At 40.3% G+C, this 18,878-nt stretch overlaps 1 protein-coding gene across 3 annotated transcripts in view; it reads left to right on the top strand.

Annotated features, from left to right (window-relative positions):
- The window catches only part of LOC111953520 (receptor-type tyrosine-protein phosphatase N2-like), a 251,504-nt gene that overhangs the window by 95,371 nt on the left and 137,255 nt on the right, over window positions 1-18,878 (top strand). For all 3 annotated transcript variants that reach the window (XM_023972863.3, XM_023972862.3, XM_070435454.1), the window contains exon 10: window positions 11,773-11,852. In XM_023972863.3, coding sequence (XP_023828631.1) covers window positions 11,773-11,852 — 80 coding nt within the window. The remainder of the gene's footprint in view (window positions 1-11,772; window positions 11,853-18,878) is intronic.

Here is an 18,878-nt window from a genome sequence, read left to right as displayed (position 1 = left end):
GAATAGTTCCACCACATTTAAAGGAATAGTTCCACCACATTTAAACAAGAGTTCAGTTCACGTAACAGGGTTGACCTTAAAATGAAATAAATAATAATCACATTAAATAAATCATTCTTCAGAAATGACTTTGTCCAAGCAACAAAATAACTAGGGATTTACAATGATGGCGAACATGGAGCAATGTTGGGGTTAAGTGGGTTAAAACCTTCCTAGAAGTCACAGAGGGTGCACAGAGGAACAAAATGTCAAAATAATGAATTTTGTCTCTTTAGCAAGTATTTTTTTTATTGAATTCTCCATGTGGTCTATATTAAAGGGCACTTCATTTAATATAACAGGCTTTTAAAATTAAATATTGGTGCACAATTTCTACTTCAAATATCAAAGGGATGCAAAAGGCACCCATTTGAGAAGCAGTCTCATACTTCTCTCTCTGTGGGTGTGCAGGAGGAGATTGAATGAGGTGAAAAGAGATATTCCACAGGACAGGATACGAGCCATATGAAAAGATTATCATGATACAAATGAGGTGGTTTAGCGTTGGGGTGCATGTTTTGGATGGATTTCAGTTTGTACATTGGGTACTGTTATGTAAAAAAGTAGAAACAGCACGTTTCTCTGCATATGGTGATTACGTATGAGTTTTACTGATTATAGACACTAGGGGGAGTGGCCTCCTCAGACACTGATTGAGGTACGCTGAGAGGAACTGAACCCGGTGAACTGATGGACACACGAATACACACACAACACGAACACACACACCGATGCATGCACGAGCACAAACACACACGCACACGCACAGACAGGCAGGCAGACAGACAGGCGGTGACACGCGTACACAAAGACACACACAGTCGCACACACACACTTCCCCCAACTAAGCTAATATGAGCACTGAGCTTATAAGCCCCATTCGATTACACAGAACACCAGCTGAGTTTGGTAGATAACTTATCCAACTCAATCACCCTAGAGTAGTGGTTTTTCCAGAGTATATTTACAAAAAGAATTGGGAAGAAAAACACAACTGTTTCATTTGAGATGCATCAAGATTCCTGGCATACCGTTGGCACCAGGGAGAATGTTGGAGTGATTGTGGAAATATAGAACTTTGAGAGAGCAACCAGAGCTCAGTTGAAGGCAATAAAGGAAGCATGTTTCACTTTGAGAAGAGAAGGTAAAGTGAGGAACGTTGCTCACTCAATGCTCATTCAAAGCTGCATGCATGGGTGCGGCCCTATTCTTTATATATTGAAGTAGTGCACTATATAGGGATTAGGGGGCCGTTTGAGATGGCGGCTGTGACGGACAGTCTTCTCTCAGACTGGGTTACTATAGGCTGGCAGTGTGATGATGGATCTTCTCCCAGGTCATACAAAGAGGCTGGAATTAACTAGACTTCCCAGGCAACACTCAACGTGTGAAAAATGACTTGATGTGCGTCCCAAATGGCACCCTATTCCCTATGTAGTGCACTACTTTTGAACACGGCCCAGGGGGTAATTTCACCCGACAATGCCCCTTCACACTTGAAACATCCTGGAAATCTGGCATTTCCCCACAACTACTGCTCTAACACAGTGTTTGGTTTTGTCTTGTCCACAATTTTTGTATTGGCAGTAGGGCTGGGATAAAAAAAAATATTATGATCATTGTGATACTTCTTTTTGCAATACTTTTTTGATTCAATGGCTTATGAATTGTAATATTGTAATCAGGAAAAAATGTTTTCTTCCTGGCATTATTTAAAAGACCTACAGTGCATTCAGAAAGTATTCAGACCGCTTGACTTTTTTGACTTGGCTGTGTGCTTAGAGTCGTTGTCCTGTTGGAAGGTGAACCTTCGCCCCAGTCTGAGTTCCTGAGCACTCTGGAGCAGGTTTTCTTCAAGGATTTCTCTGTACTTTGCTCCGTTCATCTTTCCCTCGATCCAGACTAGTCTCCCAGTCCCTGCCGCTCAAAAACATCCCAAAAGCATGATGATGCCACCACCATGCTTCACCGTAGGGATGGTGCCAGGTGCCAGATGTGACTGGAGGCCAAATAGTTCAATCTTAGTTTCATCAGACCAGAGAATTTTGTTTCTCATGGTCTGAGAGTCTTTAGGTAACTTTTGGCAAACTCCAAGCAGGCTGTCATGTACCTTTTACTGAGGAGTGGCTTCTGTCTGGCCACTCTACCATAAAGGCCTGATTGGTGGAGTGCTGTAGAGTTGGTTGTACTTCTGGAAGGTTCTCCTATCTCCACAGAGGAACTCTTGAGCTTTGTCAGAGTGACCATCGGGTTCTTGGTCCCTTCCCTGACAAAGGCCCTTCTCCCCCGATTGTTCAGTTTGGCCGGGTGGCCAGCTCTAGGGAGAGTCTTGGTGGTTCTAAACTTCTTCAATTTAAGAATGAGGGAGGCCACTGTGTTCTTGGGGACCTTCATTGCTACAGACATGTTTTGGTACCCTTCCCCAGATCTTTGCCTTGACACAATACTGACTCGGAGCTCTACGGGCAATTCCTTCGACCTCATAGCTTGGTTTTTGCTCTGATATGCATTGTCAACTGTGGGACCTTATATAGACAGGTGTGTGCCTTTCCAAATCATGTCCAATCAATTGAATTGACCACAAGTGGACTCCAATCAAGTTGTAGAAACATCTCAAGGATGATCATTTGAAACAGGATGCACCTGAACTCAATGTTGAGTCTTTCTATTTCTGTTTTTATTTTTATAAATTTGCTAAAATTGAGGTACTTTATCGAACAAAATAAATTTGTTCCATTTATTTGTTCCATTTATTGTGGAACTGGGATTCCTGGGAATGCATTCTGATGAAGATCATCAAAGGTAAGTGAATATTTATAATGCTATTTCTGACTTCTGTTGACTCCACAACATGGCGGGTATCTGTATGGCTTGTTTTTGTGTCTGAGCGCCGTACTCAGATTATTGCATGGTGTGCTTTTTCCGTAAAGCTTTTTTAAAATCTGACACAGCAGTTGCATTAAGGAGAGGTTTATCTATAATTCCATGCATAACACTTGTATCTTTTAGCAATGTTTATTATTAGTATTTCTGTAAATTGATGTGGCTCTCTGCAAAATCACTGGATGTTTTGGAAGCAAAACATTACTGAACATAACGCGCCAATGTAAACTGAGATTTTTGGATATAAATATGAACTTTATCGAACAAAACATACATGTATTGTGTAACATGAAGTTCTATGAGTGTCATCTGATGAAGATCATCAAAGGTTAGTGATGAATTTTATTTATATTTCTGCTTTTTGTGACTAGGTGCTGATGAAACAAAAATAGAACTTTGGCCATAAGTACCATCGTTATGTTTGGAGGAAAAAGGGAGAGGCTTGCAAGCCGAAGAACACCATCCCAACCGTGAAGCACGGGGGTGGCAGCATCATATTGTGGGGGTGCTTTGCTGCAGGAGGGACTGGGCCATTATGCCCGAACAGTTCTATTTTTGTTTCATCAGACCAGAGGACATTTCTCCGAAATGTACGATCTTTGTCCCCATGTGCAGTTGCAAACCGTAGTCTGGCTTTTTTATGGCAGTTTTGGAGCAGTGGCTTCTTCCTTGCTGAGCGGCCTTTCAGGTTATGTCAATATAGGACTGTGGATATAGATACTTTTGTACCTGTTTCCCCCAGCATCTTCACAAGGTCCTTTGCTGTTGTTCTGGGATTGATTTGCACTTTTCCACCAAAGTACGTTCATCTCTAGGAGACAGTATGCGTCTCCTTCCTGAGCGGTATGACGGCTGCGTGGTCCCATGGTATTTATACTTGTGTACTATTGTTTGTACAGATGAACGTGGTACATTCAGGCATTTGGAAATTGCTCCCAAGGATGAACCAGACTTGTGGAGGTCAACAATTATTTTTCTGAGGTCTTGGCTGATTTCCTTTGACACCTCCAATTGACTCAAACTATGTCAATTAGCCCATCAGAAACTTCTAAAGCCATGACATAATTTTCTGGAATTTCCCAAGCAGTTTAAAGGCACAGTCAAATTAGTGTATGAACTTCTGACCTACTGGAATTGTGATACAGTGAATTATAAGTGAAATAAATTGTCTGTAAACAATTGTTGGAAAAATTACTTGTCATGCACACAGTAGATGTCCTAACCGACTTGCCAAAACTATAGTTTATTAACAAGAAATTTGTGGAGTGGTTGAAAAACGAGTTTTAATGACTCCAACCTATGTGTATGTGAACTTCCGACTTCAACTGTATGCCAGTTCCTTTCAGCCATTTTGTATCTTTAATATATGGCAGGCAAACAAGTTCCCTACCTTCTCCCTTTTCCACTTGCCTCCTCCATTTTTGTGGTAGTGCTGCAATCAATTGGTTGTAAATTTGGATTGAGCAGATATTCCCATATATTTTCAATAACTGCATATGAGACATAACTCCTCTGTTTCTATTCATAATATCATTAATAAATATAATTTAAAAACATTATCCATAAAGAATGTTTTTTTTATTAATCAGTATATTTGAGTTTAACCATAACATTTGTTGTAATATTTGTTCTATCTTTTCTGGAGGATAAAACTGAAATTGTTACCAGCTTTGTTTGTATGGCTTGTTTAAGAAAGGCCGATACTTTAAACAAAATGTCATTTTCAATTAGTTGGAAATGAGAAGTTGTAATCTGTATGAAGGCAAAAAGGCATTTTTTGAGCAAAGGATGACCCTTTCTTAATAATCTACTGGATAACTATTTTAGGTTTAAGTATAATTTATGTATGAGTGAAGCTTTTAGTGAGAGGTTTAAAGCTTTAATATTTAATAATTTTAGCCCCCCAAACTCATATTCATTAAATAAATAGGTATGTTTAATTTTGTCTGGCTTAGCATTCCAAATAAAATGGAATCTTTTTTTCTCATATGATTCTAAAAAACGAGTCATCTGGAGTAGGCAGTGCCATTATTAAGGAATTAAACTGTGATAGGACCAAAGAGTTATTCAATGTGATTTTTCCATAAACAGACAAGTGTTTACCCCTCCATGGTTGCAGAATCTTATCAATTTTGGCAACTTTCTATTGAAATTATTTGTGGTAAGTTCATTTATATTTTTTGAGATGTGAATACCAAGTATGTCTACTTCACCATATGCCCATTTTATTGTTAAACTACAAGGTAGTGTAAACACTGTATTTTTTTAACGATCCAGTACGTAATATGATACAGGTGTCATAATTAGGTTTTAATCCAGAGAGGCTAGAAAAGTGATCAAGATCTTCAATGAAACTGTTCAGGGATCCAGATTGCGGACTTAGGAAAAAACTAGAGTCATCGGCATACATTGACACTTTTGTTTTTATCCCCTGGATTTCTAACCCCTTGATGTTCTTGTTTTAATAGCTAGCATTTCATTGGCTATAATAAATAGATATGGAGACAACGGACAGCCTTGTTTTACTCCTCTTAAAAGCTCACTACTTTCTGACAAGTAAACATTATTTACTATTTTACATCTGGGTTTGCTGTACATAACTTTAACCCATTGTATAAGAGATTCACCAAAATTAATGTAATCCACACATTTATTTATAAATTCTGGTCGTACTTTATCAAACACCTTTTCAAAATCTGCTATGAAGACCAGGCCTGGTATCTTTGATGTTTCATAATGTTCAATTGTTTCAAGTAATTGTCGTATTTTATCTCCAATATATTATCCATGTACAAAACCTGTCTGATTAAGATGAACAATATCTGGTAAAACCTTTTTTTATTCTATGTGCCCTGCATTTCAGGCTCTGATCAGGCCCTACACCCAAACWAGGGCACTGCGTTCATCCACCTCCGGCCTGCTCGCCTCCCTACCACTGAGGAAGTACAGTTCCCGCGCAGCCCAGTCAAAACTGTTCGCTGCTCTGGCCCCCCAATGGTGGAACAAACTCCCTCACGACGCCAGGACAGCGGAGTCAATCACCACCTTCCGGAGACACCTGAAACCCCACCTCTTTAAGGAATACCTAGGATAGGATAAAGTAATCCTTCTGACCCCCCCCCTTATAAAAAGATTTAGATGCACTATTGTAATGTCATAAGGTGAATGCACCAATTTGTAAGTCGCTCTGGATAAGAGCGTCTGCTAAATGACTTAAATGTAAATGTAAATTTCACCTGGATTTTCGCATCACAACATTGAAGTGTTAGAGGCCTCCAGTTTTTTAAATGGACTGGATCTTTATACTTACCAACTGGGTCCTGTTTTAGTAGTAATGAAATCAGACCTTCTTGTTGAGTACCTGAAAGTCTACCATTTGTATAGGAGTAATTAAAACATGCTAATAAGGGATCTTTGAGTACTTCAAAAAAGGTCTGATATACCTCTACTGGTATACCATCAAGCCCTGGTGTTTTTCCAGACTGAAAAGATTTTATTGCCTCTAAAAGTTCCTCTTCTGTAAGTTTGCCTTCACACAGGTCTTTCTGTAAATTTGTTAATTTTACATTATTATTATTATTAGGAAAGAAATCTTTATAGTTAACATCATTCAGTGGATATTCAGGAGACTGAAAATAAAAGATACGCTTAAAATATTTTGCGTCCTCTTTCAAAATGTAATTTGGTGAATCATGGATAACTCCATCATTTCTAATGAGTTTCTGTAAATTCTTTTTGGTAGATTTTCTATGTTGAAGATTCAAGAAAAAAAGTTTTTCACCATTTTCCATCCAATTTGCTTTATTTTTGTAATACATTACACTTGATCGTTCTTGAATAAGTACCTCCAATTATTTTTGTTTTTCCTCTAACCTATTTTGTGCCTCTATAGTACAGTTTCCATTACCATCTACCTGCGCTCTGTTACTTCCTCTATTTCCTTTATTAGTCTAATCTTTTTGACCTTAACTGCTTTTGTTTTCATTATGAGTATTGTATTGAATGGCCTCTGAAAGTACATTTGAACGTGTCCCATACAATAAGGGGAACTGCTGTACCTATGCTGTACAAGAACAAGTCAATTATGAATTATTTTGTCTTAGTTAAGAACAATAGAGTTAAGAGTTAAATGGAGGCCAATTAGATGGTGGTCCGATCCCATTCGGTCTCCTATTAATACTTTTTTCTACTTTTGATGCCAGCAAGAATGAGACCAGGAAGTAATCAAGACGGCTAGCTTGATTAAGCCTCCTCCATGTATATCTCACTAGGCCAGGGGTTTTCACCCTCCATATACTCCATACTAGTTCTAATGTATCCATGATCTTTGTGCTTGAGGGTGATCGTTTGTAGAGTGATTTCCTGTACGAGCCATTGAGGTACTTAAAACCATATTATAATCTCCCACCATAATAATAGATTATTTCGTTGCTTGTGAGCTCAACAGATTATTATATATATTTTCGAAAATATATTTGGCACATATAGATTAATTAGCCAGATCTGTTTTTGGTCTAATAGCATATTTAAAATAATCCATCTTCCTTGCGGATCTGTTTGCACAGCTTGCACAATCGGATCAACATTTGTATTAATTAGTATAATCACCCCTTTTGAGTTTCTTTGCCCATGACAAAAATATATTTCTCCCTCCCAGTCCTTTTTCCACCCAACCTCATCTATATTTGTAGAATGAGTTTCCTGTAAACAATAGATATTATATTCTTACATTTTTACATGGCTAAAAGAGAATCTTCTTTTTTTGTGATCTGCTAAGCCATTCCAATTATAACTTTCTATACTTATTTCCCCACTTACCATAATGATACTTACCACAACCAATGTTTGTAAACTTACCATTAAAAAGCACCATGATGATTAAGTGTCCATATAGCTGTACCATAATAATTTGCACTGTTAAGCATAATGTAGCTGCAACTTTGTAAACCTATTGTCTTAATATTCTGCCCACTAAAAACTCCCCCCATATTTAGGTCTGTTGCCACTAAGACCATCAGACCATCTCCGTGATGCGTCCTAAGGCAAACCCTTGGCCGCCAATTGGCGTTGGCCAGAAGGAAATATGGGCAGTCCCATGATAACATAAATATCTATGAGGATGCTTAAGAGAACTAACCAAATAACAAGGAAAACAGTCAAAAAATATATAAAAAAATAGTAACAATATTAGATAATTGTCACGAGCGTTGTTGTAAGAATCGGACCAAAATGCAGCGTGGTTTGGGTTCATCATCATCATCAACAACAACAATAAAGAACAAAACGAACGTGAAGCTATGCAGTGCTCAAGGCAACTATACACAAACAAGGTCCCACAACAAACAGGTGGGAAAAGGCCGCCTAAATATGATCCCCAATCAGAGACAATGATAGACAGCTGCCTCTGATTGGGAACCATATCAGGCCAACCTAGAAATAAAGAAACTAGAATGCCCACCTTAGTCACACCCCGACCTAGCCAAAATAGAGAATAAAGCATCTCTAAGGTCAGGGCGTGACAATAATATTAATATAAATAATATATAAATAATATAAAACAGCATAATTTTATAAATGCCTGCTCATATTTAGAAAGTCATAGCAAGGCTATAAGCATGTCAACCAGGCCTGCTCAGTTCATTGGATTAAATTCCACAAAAAAAAAATTAATGAAGAGAAAACAACCTAAATATATCGCAAGACCAGTCCTTTTTTTATGTCCATTAAATGCAAGACATATTTCATGTAGTCCTCATTATATCCTGTTGTATTTCGACAAAAAAAGGAAGAAGGAAAAAGGAACATAGATTCTAACGGCCGCTAACGACTGCAAGTAAAATGTGTCTTAGGCATCACATTATATCCTGTTTATATATATTATCACATTGTATAACAGTATTCCTGTTATATCGTGCCATGGCCGTGCCAGAGCCGACCGCAAGCCAAACCCGGGTACTTCTTTATGGGAAGGCATACCCAAGTTCAATTCACAATCGACTCCGACACAGCCACGGCACAACAGCCAAGAACACATGCAGTACTGACAATCTGTATAACCAACCCTCTCTCCACCCATACACATTTTGCTCTATCACCTCAGCTGTTTTACACCTAGGCCTATATCATTAGGATCAAGAATATTAAAGGTAGCATAAATAGCTTATATAGAAATTATTAATATACCTTTCTCTCGCTTAGAGAAGTGCTTCCATAAGCCAATTATTGTATTAGTTCTACCGTTAACTTGAATCACTTTATCCCAGTGTTAACCAGCCCGCCACACACTAGAGACAACAACCCGGTTGACAATATCTAATCCATCCATTTGCCAGTGTGTATCGGAAGAATAATCATCCTTTACATTTTTTATATTGAGATGTATGAATTTTTATGTGAAAGGTAATAACACCAATTATTTTACGATTGTATAGGCCTATTCCTATAGAGAACCTAGGCAGGTTTTTAATTATATAATCCTTTATCCTAGCCCTATCCTAGCCTTAAGTTTTATCTTAAAAGCTAATCGTTCCGATTCACATCGGCAAACAAGGGCCGCACTATATAACAGCTTTTAGGTCATAATATACCCAACCTCTACAATTAGGCCATATCATATTTAAACAAACAAAAAACTACCTAGGTATTGCCAATGTACAATCTTCAAATTAAATACATAAAAAATCATATGTATCGGGGACTACTTCAACAGGAGCTAGCTATCACTCACAGCCACGTTGTAATCTTTGAGTCCTTGAACATTTGGTTGTTTACATATAATTTATCGACCAGGAAGTACATTATTTATTTGGATAGCCTGCTGCAGTTGTGTGAGAGATGTCCAGTTTGCAGCCGAACCTGCAGCATAGAGAAGACCAGCAAGGGGACCCTCAGCATTACGCAGACATGCCCTCACTGTGAGCATTCCTATAAATGGAACAGGGAGAACACTTGAATTAGGTTGGTGACATTTGACCTGTTCAAAGGTCCGAACAGTTTAGAGTTTTGTCCCAATTCACCTTCATAACCCAGCCTGGTGGAACCAGCCTGATCACTGCGTTACCATTCTATTCACTTCACATATGATATCTGAAGTGAAATTGAAAGGTGAATGCAGTGATCAGGTTGGTTCCACTACGCTAATCATAACCACCATTGATAATGTAATCAGTGCTCCGTGTTTGTGTGTGAGCCAGGAGCTTATCTACGCTGCCATGCCCATCAATGGGGCGCTGGCGAAGACCTTACCTCCAGCCTCACCTCTTGCCTGCTCACCAACGGTCGTCGATTGGTTGACCAAAATGATGTAGGTTTAGTCTGACCTCTTCAAACTTCAACATAGGATAGGTGATATTTGACAAACAAAATATACTAACTGTAACGGTCGTCTTTAGGTGAGAGATTGGACAAACACCCACAAAACACAAGTGAAACCCAGGCTGCCTAAGTATGATTCTCAATCAGGGACAACGATTGACAGCTGTCTCTGATTGAGAATCATACCCGGCCGGACACAAACATCCCAACATAGAAAATACCACATAGACAAACCCACCCAACTCACGCCCTGACCAACTAAATAAATACAAGAAAAAGGAAAACAGGTCAGGAACGTGACACTAACTGCCATTGGTAATAGAACAGTGACTGTGTATGTGTTCACAGAAGCATCTATGGAACAAGCACTTGGAGACTTGCAAGATGATGTGATGGAGTCCCGACTGACAGACGGGCTTGATACTGATGTCTCTAAATGGAGAGAGATCTTGCACTCAGCATAAAAATTTTACTTGACACAACTTTTACTTATGTTGTCTTTTTCTGTTATTGAATTGAGGGAGAGACGCTGTTTATTCCGCACCAGGATCAACTCCTGTTGAATACGGGTCACCACAAAGGAAGGTATGATCACCCCGACATGTTTGCCAAGGTAGCCCCATTACCACCAGGCAATGACGACAGGCACAGTATCTGTATCGGCTGGGAATGACGATGAAAGGTGTACATTGTTATATTAGTAGATCACTGCTTCTGTGGTATTATGTAAAGGGTTGTTTATTCTACATTGACCTGTAAATACATGTAAAAGTGATCAAAACACTTAGTTTACAATATCTACATAAATTCAGAAATTGCAATCTTCTCATTACTCTGTAGGCTACTGACCTATTCAAAGCTTCCTCTGGCATCTCACCATACATTTGCCTGTAGTTATTGAACCTAACCTGCAGGAGGTTTGAATGTTGTGATTGAGTGGGGGGGAAACAGCTGCAGGCAAGGTTCTGACAGATGGGTGTGTCTCGGTGGTGACAAGGACACACCCAAGAAATACACACATCAAACCACACCCCCAAGCCGACTCACGTTTGGCTTCTGTCACGGCCGCCAGCATTTCTTGAGGAGCAAGACAAAAAACGATCAGCGGTTCCTCGACTCTGTAAGATGTGGCCATCTATTGATTTTATGTTACTAAGCGATCAAAGTGGTAATTCTTCAACGAGTCTGTTACCGCGGTTTGTGTTTTGAGCACATACCCCCTAAAAGGTCTGGCCCTGGACAGACGGGTAGCCAGAGATGAAAAGCAAACAAGGTTCTCAGCTGCAATACACAGTTCCATGTTTTTGGTGTTTTGTTCAGACTCAAACAAAAAGAGAAAACAACCTCCCATTGTCTCTGTCCGTGTCCACGTCCGAGTTGATTGATTTTGAAGCTCGCTGGTCGCTGAAGCTCTTGGGGAGTCGCTCTGTCTTTCTCGACTCTTCTCTATTCCTCTCTTTCTACCTCGGTCTGCGGTTCATTTGAAGGGTATTGAGTTTGGGGTGTAGCTAATTTTGTCTCTTTTCTGTCTTTCAGAGTGCTGGGTCCAGCTGTAACCTTCAGGGTGGGCACCAACCCTCACAATGTCAGCACTGCCGATGTGGCTCACGTTGCAGGTAGGACCATTCTCACAGTTACACCAGCCCATATCCCCCAAGACCCACCCACCATTATCATGACCGATCATCATCATTTATTGAATAATGTGTCCCTGAACAAAGGGGTGGGGGTAGGCCCAAAAAATAATTTGTTCTTAACTGACTTGCCTAGTTAAAGAAAGGTAAAATAAAACATACAATTCACACACACACGCATGCATGCATGTACACTGACAGACACACAACACACACACACACAATGAGACACACAGGGTTTGTGTGCTGTACCCATGCAGCACACAAACCCACACAGCAAGTAGTAATTATTAGCTACATTTCTTACTCAACACATTTAAATAGAAAGAACCACATCGTGCCAATGACCTCCATTATACTGGATTTAATTTTCCCCACCTACACACCATTTTGTCATGTTCTCTCTGTTTGAGTAAATGAGAGTCTCAGATCCACCGCGCCAGATAGGGTAGATATCACAGTGTCCTTCTAGTCCGGACAAGCCCATGTCTATAAGATTATTAACATGGTGTAATGACAAATGAGGATCAATTTCACACAGGATAACAAGCGGGACACACTGCTGTTCCTACTGAGATACATAGGCTGCATCCCAAATGGCAGCCTATTCCCTATTTAATGCCCTACTTTTGACCAGGGCCCATAGGCATAGTATTAGGGCTCTAGTCAAAAGTAGTGCACTATATAGGGTGCCATTTGGGACGGAGAGAGTGACTCTCAGACAAGCTAGTCTTCGTATAGCCAGATGTGGTCTGATAGAAAGGTGTCATGGTGAGAGAGAGAAAAAATAGGATTTGATATTTCAGTGTGCACCGCAGCTGCACCGCACCACAACGCTGGCATTGTCTGAACTTGGATCAACACGGGAGGGTGTCGCCCTTGCTTCGATTGGAATTGACTTTGAGAAGCAGAGAGCAACAGTCCAACAGTCAATAACACCGGGGTTGGAACAACAACAGTAACAACGCTAGCACAAACCTCATTTTTTTTATTGGCTGAAATGTGCTGTTGTTCCATTGAGAGGAATTTGGCACCACTCTCCTCCTGTTGTATTATAGGGTGGTATATGGGGGTTTGTTTCTGTCCTATCCATTTACAGAGATGCTACAACATCAACACTACACTCTTAGAAAAAAAGGTGCTAAGTAGAACCATACAGGCTTCTTCGGTTTGTTCCCATAGCGAAACCCTTTTTGGTGCTAGGTAGAACCCTCTATGTAGGGTTCTTCAAAGAACCATTTCATCCTCTAAATGTTCTTCCTAGAACCATCTATGAAGGGTTCTACTGAGAACTCTTTTTTTTATCTTTGGAGGGTTCTTCCTATGAACAGATCCACCAGCCTTATTAGCCTTTCAAATGTAATTATTTATGACAATACATTACATATAAACTCAGCAAAAAAAGAAACGTCCCTTTTTCAGGACCGTGTCTTTCAAAGATAATTAGTAAAAATCTAAATAATTTCACAGATCTTCATTGTAAAGGTTTTAAACACTGATGCTTGTTCAATGAACCATAAACAATTAATGAACATGCACCTGTGGAACGGTCATTAAGACACTAACAGCTTACAGACGGTAGGCAATTAAGGTCACAGTTATGAAAACTTAGGACACTAAAGAGGCCTTTCTACTGACTCTGAAAAACACTAAAAGAAAGATGCCCAGGGCCCCTGCTCATCTGTGTGAACGTGCCTTAGTCATGCTGCAAGGAGGCATGAAGACTGCAGATGTGGCCAGGGCAATAAATGTCCGTACTGTGAGACACCTAAGACAGCGCTACAGGGAGACAGGACGGACAGCTGATCGTCCTCGCAGTGGCAGACCATGTGGAACAACACCTACACAGGATCAGTACATCCGAACATCACATCTGCGGGACAGGTACAGGATGGCAACAACAACTGCCCGAGTTACACCAGGAACGCACAATCCCTCCATCAGTGCACAGACTGTCTACAATAGGCTGAGAGAGGCTAGACTGAGGGCTTGTAGGCCTGTTGTAAGGCAGGTCCTCACCAGACATCACCGGCAACAATGTCGCCTATAGGCACAAACCCACCGTCGCTGGACCAGACAGGACTGGCAAAAAGTGCTCTTCACTGACGAGTCGTGGTTCTGTCTCACCAGAGGTGATAGTCGGATTCGCGTTCATCGTTGAAGGAATGAGCGTTACACCGAGGACTGGACTTTGGAGCGGGATGGATTTGGAGGTGGAGGGTCCGTCATGGTCTGGGGCGGTGTGTCCCAGCATCATCGGACTGCACTTTTTGTCATTGCAGGCAATCTCAACGCTGTGCGTTACAGGGAAGACATCCTCCTCCCTCATGTGGTACCCTTCCTGCAGGCTCATCCTGACATGACTCTCCAGCCTGACAATGCCACCAGCCATACTGCTCGTTCTGTGTGTGATTTCCTGCAAGACAGGAATGTCAGTGTTCTGCCATGGCCAGCGAAGAGCCCGGATCTCAATCCCATTGAGCACGTCTGGGACCTGTTGGATCGGAGAGTGAGGGCTAGGGACATTCCCCCCAGAAATTTCCAGGAACTTGCAGGTGCCTTGGTGGAAGAGTGTGGTAACATCTCACAGCAAGAACTGGCAAATCTGGTGCAGTCCATGAGGAGGAGATGCACTGCAGTACTTAATGCAGCTGGTGGCCAGACCAGATACTGACTGTTACTTTTGATTTTGACCCTCCCCTTTGTTCAGGGACACATTATTCAATTTCTGTTAGTCACATGTCTGTGGAACTTGTTCAGTTCATGTCTCAGTTGTTGAATCTTGTTATGGTCATACAAATATTTACACATGTTAAGTTTGCGGAAAATAAACGCAGTTGACAGTGAGAGGACGTTTCTTTTTTTGCTGAGTTTATATGGGCCTAGTTATACCCTAACACAGTGGTGTTATGAATCTCCTGGTTTACAGGCCACATTATGCTGGCTTGCAAGTGAATTGTAATACAGAGTTAGGCTATCGAACAAGTGGAATTTTGAATCACCAGCAACCTGCATTCAGAATGACTGTCAGGGTAGGGAAGATTGAATACTGAGACTACCTCAATCATCTAAACTGGAACAACCATCTCAGTAACGGGTGAAATAAATCCAATTACTAACAGATTGGATTAGTTTAGAAAACTGTATATTATTTATATTTGTGTAGCAAAAAAAATAATAATATCAACCAATCGATGCAAAAAACACAGATATTACAGTAAAACACACAATTCAGAAAATCTCACTGCAAAAGAGCATGCTGGGAAATATTATATATGGTTGTATGTAGAACCTTTCTTGCCTCCCAAAGAATCCTTCTTGCCTTCCAAAGAATCATCAAAGAGCCCGTTCTTCCAAAAACGGTTCCTATGATATTAAAGGTTCTAGGTAGAACCCTTTGCTTTACAAAGAACCCTTGTCTTCCAGAAAGGGTTCTTCTGATCAAAATAGTCCTTGGTAGAACCCTATCCCTCCACAAAGAACCCTTTTGGAACCCTTTTTCTAAGAGTGTATGAAATAGGTAGAAGGGGTTTTGGGGCTTGGCGTGTGATATGATGTGATTTGAGACATAAAGATGGCTGGAAGATGATGAAAAGGTGTCTGGAAGGGTTGGTGTTACATGGGTTTTGAAGCTGGGTTTGTGCAAGCACCAGAATAACAGTTATTCCATGGTTCTAGTGCTGTGGACCCCTATGGGTACGTTCATTGGTACTAGGTTGAGATACTTTCTTTGTGTGTGTTTCTAGGTGTGTGTGTACGTAACTGAGTGCTTGTGCCTACATGCCTGTGTGTGTGTGTTTCTGTGTGCGTGCTCATGCGTGTGTCTGTCTATGTGGAGTGATTTGAGTGTTGATTAGGCTCCGTGGTGGGAGACCTAATGACAGCAGCGAAATGCCAGACCAAATGTTAAGTCAACATTATCAGCAGCCTGACTGCTATTGATGAATTATGAATCCAGCCGTCCAGAATACCAATGACTGACCGGGATTTGCCTATCAGGAGGAATACTTAGATATCCCCCTTACAAGGTTTCAGTTGGGAAATGAATAGGACATGTGTACATTTAGATTTACAGGAAATCCGTAGATTTACAGGAAATCCGTAGATTTACAGGAAAGCCGCAGATTTACAGAGAAATCTATTACAATGTTTACACATTTACCATAACATACAGTAGTATATAGTTGTGTATAACGATTCATATACGTAGAATAAGAAAAACATTCAGTTTGTATATGGAAGTCAAACACATAACTATATTATCCTGCATTATTATAAATTGTTTTCCTGAATGTTTTACAACTATAAAACACTCAAAGATCAAGGACAACTGCGGTACAGTGACCAATGTGATATGATCATTTTTCATGATTTCAAAGCCATCTCTTGCCGGTTTTTCAGAAACAAAATGAAGATTCTCTGGGTTGAATGTGAAACAGAAACTGAATAACACTCTACCTCCTGGGTAATCCTGGGTTACATTTGACCTCTGTTTGCCAGTGCATGAACAACATGGCCGCCTGATGAACTCGTCACACACACACACACACACTCGTCAAACCCTTGGGCTCATTGTGTGTTGAACCAGTCTATATGCGTGTTAACCATTGACTGGTTTCCAGGTTTGTGGAAAATAAATGGAGGAATTATTGTAAGGTGTTTCTTTAGTTTAGCTCTATAGTGAGTATTTTTCTTGAAAAAGCATTCTGTTGACAATAAAGTAATTTTAGTGGAAATGGTCAGAACAAGAACACAATGATTGGGATTGGAGAATAGGCCTGTGTCAATGATAGCTCAATTTGAATGAATACATTTTTCCTATGTCTTTGTGAAGATCTTAAACTTGCAACTGGGGCCCTATTCATTCCTGTGTTTGTGTTGTCACTTTACGGGACTGTTACGTCTTCGTTCGTTTATTTTGTTATTTTGTTTGTTTCAAGTATTCATATTAAAAATGGATACTCACCACGCTGCATATTGGTCCGACATTTCTTACTCCTCGTCAGAGGAGGACGAAGACAGCCATTACAAAAGGTGTTTTTCCGTAGTCTAAAAATATCCTCCATCCAATTGAATGTTGAAAGAAGAGATATTTTACATTTCTTAAGTTTGCATTCCAAAAGGCACCCATTTTGTGGAATGACCCATATTTCATAGAAAAGCCATAGGGAGAGAAAGGTCCCATTTGAAAATCCTTCTTATAGGGAGAGATTCCATTGAAAGGCATGGTGTGCATCCCAAATGGTACCCTATTCCCTATATAGTGCACTACTAGTAGACAGATATAAAATTTAAAAAACACCCAGACATCTTCACTCATATGTCAAATGTAAGATGTTAGTAGTGCACTACAAAGGTATTATGGTTCCATTTGGGATGCACATGGACAGTATAAAGAGGAGATTTGATATCTCAATGAAAGCATTGCCATCTTTTGGCTGTGGGTTGTTACCGGTAGAATAATAAGTGAAAATCATGATGGGAGGTCTCACTGTATTAGTGAAGGTAGGAGCTACTAGGAGCTCTTGTGTTTTGCTCAACTGGAAAACTGGCGGACAATGACCTGTGCTCACTAAACCCCCGCACAGCTTGAAAACAAAAGAGAAGGCGGCTGCTTTATTTAAAAAAAAAACTAGGCTAGTGTGAGTGAGAATCATTTGCAAGGGAAATTATTTATTCAAGTTTTGATGAAGAGCTGACCAAGCTGTAAAAAAACAATTTAGCAATTTGTCATTAAAGACACTCTTGCTTTTTGCTCCTTCATTCTCTCTCTCTCTCTCTCTCTCTCTCTCTCTCGTAGAATGAGGTTCTGAATGCGGTGAAAAGCTGTGTGCTTCAGACTGATCTGCAAACATGTAAATCACCTTCACATGGGAAATTGGTTCTGTCAACATTTGTTACGCTCACTGCTAACCAACGTTTCTTTAGTCATGAGAAATGTAATCCCTCTCTCATTTTCCCTTCTGTGTTTTTTCTTCTGTGTACAGTAACCGGGTAGGTGGAAACATGCATGGGTTGTTTTGTGTTTCCTTAGAGCAATTACTCTTATGTGGACCCATATCATTCCTACAGTGTTATACACATTTACATGCCTTTCTGAAACATCCCAAAATTCATGTTTTTTTCAGGGGGTTTTGGGGGATTTCTATTGTGAAGAAAACGCCTCCCTTTAGAAAAAACACATGATTTTACATTTTCACAGGAAATGTCATATGTGAAATCATGTGAAAATGTGTTTTTGGAACACTTCACATGCTTTCACATGTGTAGTTTCATGTTATCATATGTTGCTTTACATGTTGTCACATGCTATTAAATTAACTTCACATTAGATCACATGTGATCACATGAAGTCATTTGAATTGAATGTGGGGGTTTTTCTGAGCTGTGTGGAGGCAATTTGTATTATCTTCCATCTTCTTGAACAGATTTATTTCGGCATATCATTAGATATGTAAATATGATGCTAATGTGATATTACTTCATATTTTACAAAACATCTGTCATGCTATCATTAAGAGGGAAACATGCCATGCAATTTGAAAGTCTTTCGCACATTTTGGCTGGACAGACTGCTTCACTGTATTCTATTGGCAAACTTAGTAACGAGACCTCTTCTTGACAATAACATCACGTATGAATATGACAGTCTGTTATTTTCTATATGGTATGTGTTTCTGGTGAGGTAAACAGTACTTGTGCCGAGTCTTCCGACCAGTAACGTATCAAAATGCTTGCATTCGCCCCCTTATGAAGCTTAGACAGTGATCTGTATACACTGTCCACACTCTGTGGTCAAGGATGGGTGGCTGTTCGGGAAGATGTGTAGGATGTGTAGGCTGGTGGGCGGTGGGATGAGGACACCCCTTTGTCTGGGCTGTCACGGCTGGTCGACCCCAGAGGCCCCAGAGGCCAGGCCCAGCAGCGTGCCCGGGCCCCCAGGCCGTGAGAACCACAGTCCTGGTCAAAGAGCTGGGGGCCTCTGGACCAACAGGGGCCAGCAGCCGG

Source organism: Salvelinus sp. IW2-2015, linkage group LG27 (genome assembly GCF_002910315.2).
Source record: "Salvelinus sp. IW2-2015 linkage group LG27, ASM291031v2, whole genome shotgun sequence".
Classification (NCBI taxonomy): domain Eukaryota; kingdom Metazoa; phylum Chordata; class Actinopteri; order Salmoniformes; family Salmonidae; genus Salvelinus; species Salvelinus sp. IW2-2015.
This window is presented reverse-complemented; position numbering and strand designations above follow the sequence as displayed.